Source organism: Antechinus flavipes, chromosome 3 (assembly GCF_016432865.1).
Source record: "Antechinus flavipes isolate AdamAnt ecotype Samford, QLD, Australia chromosome 3, AdamAnt_v2, whole genome shotgun sequence".
Taxonomy (NCBI): domain Eukaryota; kingdom Metazoa; phylum Chordata; class Mammalia; order Dasyuromorphia; family Dasyuridae; genus Antechinus; species Antechinus flavipes.
In genome coordinates this window covers 611276921-611283032 of record NC_067400.1, presented here as the reverse complement: position 1 = coordinate 611283032, position 6112 = coordinate 611276921, and the positions used below count along the sequence as shown (strand labels likewise).

Below are 6112 nucleotides of genomic sequence, written 5' to 3'. Positions count from 1 at the left end.
GAAATCATACCCAGGTTTCTCTGACATCATCCAGCTGATTGATGAAACCATACCCAGGTTTCTCTGACATCATCCAGCTGATTGATGAAACCATACCCAGGTTTCTCTGACATCATCCAGCTGATTGATGAAACCATACCCAGGTTTCTCTGACATCATCCAGCTGATTGATGAAACCATACCCAGGTTTCTCTGATATCATCCTGCTGATCGATGAACTCATACTTGCAAAGACCTGGGCACAGTGTAAGCAGCATACAAATGCCAGCTATTATGATTATTATTATTTACAAGTCGTAGAGATAGTCATAGTCATGGCGACAAGTGGCAAGGTTGACTCACGGGTTCAGAGGTGCTTTCTCCATAAACCATCCCAGTAACCCAGTAAGTCCCAGGAAACCATTCCAAGCCACACACAATAGACTCCAAAGTTAAGATGACACGGGGATTGGTACACAGTCAGTGCTTAATACATGTTTTCCCCTTTATTCATTCACCATAGGTTTAGGGCATTAGGGACCCTCGGCGTTAGCTTCTTCCTCTGATAGGTGGGGAAGTCTAGGCTGAGAGGTCACACGGTCAATAAGGCTGCATTTGAATCCAGTTCCTCTTTCTCCAAATGCCCTCTCTGTGCCACAAGGAATTTCTGCATTTAGAGGTGGGTGCCCCCCGAGCCATCCGGGGTCTCCTTGGGCGGGGTGGGGGTGGGGATCACGCCTTGCTACCCCCAGCCCCGAGGAAAGCCCCTTTCAGGGAGGAAAGTCTGCCCCGGGGCTCCTCCCTCTCCCAGTTTTGTTTCTGCGTGCGGCCGGGGAACCGCGCGGAAGGGAAAGTGAAACTCTCATTTCGGCCCGGAAAGCGGAGTTTCGGTTTTCGGACCGAGCCTCTGACTCCGCCCCTCGCCCAGCGCCGAGCCGGGATATAAAGGGGGATGTCCGAGCCGGTGACAGTCGGTGACAGCCGCCGGAGAGCCAGCAGCCCGCACACCTGAGCTCGAGCTTGCGCAGACTGCAGTCATGGTAAGGGAGGGGGAGCCCCTCACCCCCTGGGCCTCAGTTTCCCTTTCCTCCCATTTTAAAGTGCCGTTTTCTAGTCACCCCCGATTCCTCGCTGTTCCTCTCACTTCCTGGCATTCTCCTCCTCCCTTCTGAGCGGGACCAGCCCGTAAGCCAAAGGGACAGAGGGGGAAACCGAGTCTGAGCGGCGCGCCCCGAGCTCCCTCCCAGGAGCAGCCAGGGTGCTGTTAATTCCTTCCCAGGAGCCCCCGGAGTGCAATGAATGTCCTTTCTGGCGTTCAAGTCTGTTTTCTTTCTCTGTATCCCGCTGTCCAGGCTTCCGAGGTTTCTGTCAGTTCCAGCTTTGGTTTTCTCATCCATAAAATGGGCATGAGAATGCTTGACCTAGAGTTCCCTTTGCTGGAGGATACTGATGGTCTGAGGTACCTAGTCCGGCTCTCTTTCTCTTTCCCCACCTTGCTCTATGTCTCTCTTTTCTTCTCTGTCCTCATCTGTCTCTCCATCTCTATCTGCCTCTGTCTGTGTCTGTATCTTCATCTCTCTCTGTCTCTGTCTTTATCTCTCTCCTTGTCCTCCCTCTCCCTCTCTCTTTCTCTCCTTGCCTGTTTCTTGGGCACAAGCCTCAGTTTCTTCATCAGGAAAATGGAATTAAAGTCAGATTTGACTCCAAAGCCAGCATTTTTCACCTCACTTGCTTGAGAAGTTTATGGACAATCTGATAGTACTTCTCAGTCTCTCTCTTCTCTGTATCTGTGTCTATTTCTCTGTCTCTGCCCCTCCCTCCCTCCCTCTCTCCCTTTCTCTCTCTCTCTCTCTCTCTCTCTCTCTCTCTCTCTCTCTCTCTCTCTCTCTCTCTCTTCTCTATCTCTCTGTCTGTGTCTCTGTTTCTCTGTCTCTGTCTCTCCTCTCTCTCCCCTCTTTCTTTCTCTCTTCCTCCTTCCCCTCTCCCCTTTTCCATCTCTCTCTCTCTCTAGCTCTTTATGTTTCTTCATCTCTGTGTCTCTCTGTCTCTGTCTCTCTCTCTGTCTGTCTCTGTCTCTCTCTGTCTCTGTCTCTGTCTCTGTCTCTCTCTCTCTAGCTCTTTGTTTCTTCATCTCTGTCTCTTTCTGTCTCTGTCTCTCTCTCTGTCTCTGTCTCTCTCTCTCTAGCTCTTTATGTTTCTTCATCTCTCTCTGTCTCTCTCTATCTCTGTCTCTCTCTCTAGCTCTTTATGTTTCTTCATCTCTCTCTGTCTCTCTCTCTCTCTGTGTCTCTCTCTCTGTCTCTCTCTGTCTCTGTCTCTTTCTCTGTCTCTCTTTCTCTCTAGCTCTTTATGTTTGTTTCTTCATCTCTGTCTCTGTCTCTCTGTCTCTGTCTCTCTCTGTCTCTGTCTCTTTCTGGCTCTCTGTTTCTGTCTCTCTCTCTCTAGCTCTTTCTCTCTGTTTCTTCATCTCTGCCTCTCTCTGTCTCTCTCTCTCTCTCTGTCTCTGTCTGTCTGTCTGTCTCTCTCTATCTCTGTCTGTCTCTGTCTCTCTAGCTCTTTCTCTCTGTTTCTTCATCTCTGTGTCTCTCTGTCTTTGTCTCTCCATCCCTGTCTCTCTGTCTCTTCATCTTTGCCTTTCTCTTTCCATTTCTGTTTCTGTCTTTCCCTCCACCTCTCTGTCCCCATCTGTCTCTATGTCTCTCTCTGTCTTTGTCTCTTTGTCTCCATCTTTCTGTTTGTTTCTCTGTCTCTCCTTCTCTCTCTCCCTTTTCTTTTCTCCCCCCCTCCCCCCACAGATAAAGTAGGACAGAACATGCTGGATTAGGTGTGGCTAGCTAGGCTGTTGTTCTAGGCTTGGGTGTGGCGCGGTTACTGAATCCTGCCCCAGACCTTAGAGCCCACCTAGTCCAACCGATGAGGAAAGTGTGATCTAGAGACAGAAGAGATGTGAGCCAAGTCACACAAGTAGTGAGAGTTGGAAGTGAGGTTTGAAGCCCGGACCCCTCACTCCAAAGCCAGGGATCTTTTGAGGAGCTGTCTTCTGGGCAGAGCCCCGTGCATCACCTCCCGTCTCTCTACTCCTCCTCAGCTCACAAAAGGGAAAGGGGCCCAAAAACTAGGCAAGATGTGGCAGGTGTGTGTGTGTGTGTGTGTGTATGAAAGAGAGAAAGAGAGAGAGAGACAGAGAGAGAGACAGAGAGAGAGACAGTGAGACAGGTGCTGGATTTGAACTCAAGCATTCTGGACTCTCCCCACTGCACCACCCAGTGGCCTAAGTCACTTGAGATCACCTGGGCAATAAGTGACGAAGGCAGGATCGAGACCCATCGGACTCAGAATCCAGCATTCTCGCCACAGACCGGGACTGCCTCCCGAGCGCTCCCGAGGCTCAGTTTCTCCTCTGTAAAGGGGGGGCACTGGCTGACGGGCTGTGGGCCTTGGAGCCTCAGACAGGACCTGGTTTCTCTTGCAGATCCTGAATTTGAGGGTGAAGATGATGACCGGGAGGGAGTTCTCTGTGAAGGTGGAAGACAGCCTCACCGTCCTGGAGCTGAAGAAACGGCTCGCCCGGCAGGTGGGCACGCCGGCCCACACCCAGAAGCTGGCCACGGAAAGCGGGGAGGTCCTGCTCAACTGGAAGCGGCTGTCGGAGCACCGGCTGAGGCCGGACAGTCTGCTGCTGCTGCTGGTGCTGGAGCAGGACCAGCCCATGGACGTCCTGGTGCGCACGGACTCCGGCACCAGCCCCTACCGCATCCTGCTGAGCCAGACCGTGGCCCAGCTCAAGAAGTTGGTGCAGGAGAAAGAGCAGGTCAACACCAGCATGTTCTGGCTCATCTTCCAGGACCAGCGCATGGAGGACAAGGACTACTTGGGAGACTACGGCCTCAGCCCGCTGTGCACCATCCAGATGAACCTGAGGCTGCGCGGAGGGCTGGGACAGGGGGTGCTGTAGGCCCCGCGGGGCCCTCGCACCCAGGTGTGCAAGGGAAGATCTGTGGGGAGGGCTTGCCCTTCTCTTGCCTCCTTAGTTTGACTGTCCTCTGGCCCTGGACTGGGATCAATAAAGGGCTGGGGCTGAAGATTGGGGTTGACGCTCCCCTATTGACCCGGCCTTCCCCACTCCCCTGGGGCTTGACTCCTCTCCTAGATCCTGACCCTTTCCCAGCAAGCTCCCTGCCTTAATTGTTTGGGGCCAGCTGTCAATTATGAAGGTCAATAAAGGAGAAAACCTGCCTCTCACACTCTACCTTCTTCCTGCCCTAGATGGAGGGATGGGGGCTCAGCTTTCTTTCTCACTTGAAAGGGTACCCGGGTCTCCCAACAATAGTTCAGTTTAACAAACCGGGATCTGTGGTGTGCAGAGTACGGACGGGTAGCTGGAGGGAGCTCGCTACCTTTTATCTCAAGACATCTGCCTTTTATTGGGGGGTGTGATAGTTACACGTAAGTAAACAGAAGACAATCTGAAGGAGGAGAAAGCCGACAGAGCCTTGGAGAAGGTGGCCCTTGAGCTGGAGCTGCAGGGGAGCTAGAGAATGGGGGGGGGCACAAGTTCCGGTCATGGGAAGCAGACCCGGAAGCCAACGGGAGTGTTGAGTTCGGGAACAGCAAGGAGGTTAAACCATTTGTATTGGGCCTGAAGAGAATTCAGATGAAATCAATCCCTCAATCAATCAGTAATCATTTATTAAGGGTCTGCTACGTCCCAGGCTCTGTGCTAAGCTCTGGGGATACAGAAAGAGGCAAAAGCCATCCCTGCTCTGGAGCTTACAATCTAATGGAGAGGCAATGGGCAGATCTGGCTGAAGTAAGCCACGGGCAGGATAAATAAGAGACCCTCGGTCGGGGAAGATCCGGGAATGAGGAGGAGTGGGGGAAGGTGGCTTAAAGGAAGCCAGGGAGGTCGGAAGTCAGAGGGAAGGGGGGAGTTCCGGGCATGGGGGACAGCAGGAGAAAATGCCCACCCACAAGAGATGGGGAAAGGCGGTCCTGAAATCGTAGGTCAGTGACACTGGATCACAAGAGGATTGGAGGGGGATCAGAAGGCTGGAAAGGTAGGAGGAGGCCGGGTTAGGGAGGGCTTGGAAGGCCCAAGGAAGACTCTGTATGTGCTTCTGGAGGAGGTCGGGAGCCCCTGGAGAGTGGGGGGGCCTGCTCTGATTGGACCTGGGCTCGTTTGGTGACTGAATGGAGGATGGATTGGGGTGGGGGAGACCGGAGGCAGGCAGACCCAGGCAGGATTGCATATCCTGCTATTGTATAATCAAGGGGAGAAGTCAGGGGAGCCTGTAAGATGGATTGGGGCGAAGTCAGAGGAGAGAAAGGGGTATATTTGAGAGATGTTGCAGAGGGGAAAACTGACCACAGCTTAAATGGGTATGGGGGAGCAAGAGAGAGGGAGAAGTCCCGGATTGCTCCTGGGTTGTCAGTCTGGGGGATTGGGAGGAGGGGGGTCTTCACTATAGAAATTGGGAAAGCGGGAGGTGGGCAGGATTTAAGGGGAAAGATAACGAGTTCTGGTTGGGACATATCGAGTCGAAGATATCTACTGAATATTGAGTTTGAGATGTCCGAGACAGCTGGAGGTGGGAGGTCAGCAGAAAGATGAGGCAAGAAAGGCAGATTTAAGAAGCATTAGAATAGAGATAGTAATTAAATCAGTGGAATCGAATGAGATCAAGTGAAATGGGAAGGAGGAAGAAGAGAAGAGGGCTTGGGACAGCCTTGAGGGATCCTTAGAATCAGAAGGTGGAACAGAAGGAGGATCCAGCCGAGAAGAGAAAGAAGGAGGAGAATCGGGAGAGAATTGTGTTTCAGAAACCTAAAGAGAAGAGAATCTCTCTCCTTTTTTAAAAAAAATTATTTTTATAAATCTTTTTCTTTTCTTTTTTTCATTAGTTTTTTATTTTCAAAACATACGCCTAGATAATTTTCAACATTCATCCTTGCGAAACCTTGTTACCTTCACCCCTCCCCCGGATGTCAAATAATCCAATATATGTTAAACATGTGTAATTCTTCAATACATATTTCCACAATTATCATGCTGCACAAGAAAAATCAGATAAAAATGAGAAAAACAATAAAATACAAACAAACAACAACAAAAGTGAAAACACTGTGTCGTGAT

At 51.3% G+C, this 6112-nt stretch overlaps 1 protein-coding gene across 1 annotated transcript; it reads left to right on the top strand.

Annotated features, from left to right (window-relative positions):
* Positions 1–879: 879 nt before the first annotated feature.
* Positions 880–4221, top strand: ISG15 (ISG15 ubiquitin like modifier). Its single transcript, XM_051991411.1, has 2 exons — positions 880–1019; positions 3452–4221. The coding sequence occupies exons 1-2, from the start codon at positions 1017–1019 to the stop codon at positions 3932–3934; spliced, it is 486 nt and encodes a 161-aa protein (XP_051847371.1). The 5' UTR covers positions 880–1016; the 3' UTR covers positions 3935–4221.
* The last annotated feature ends 1891 nt before the right edge of the window (positions 4222–6112 follow it).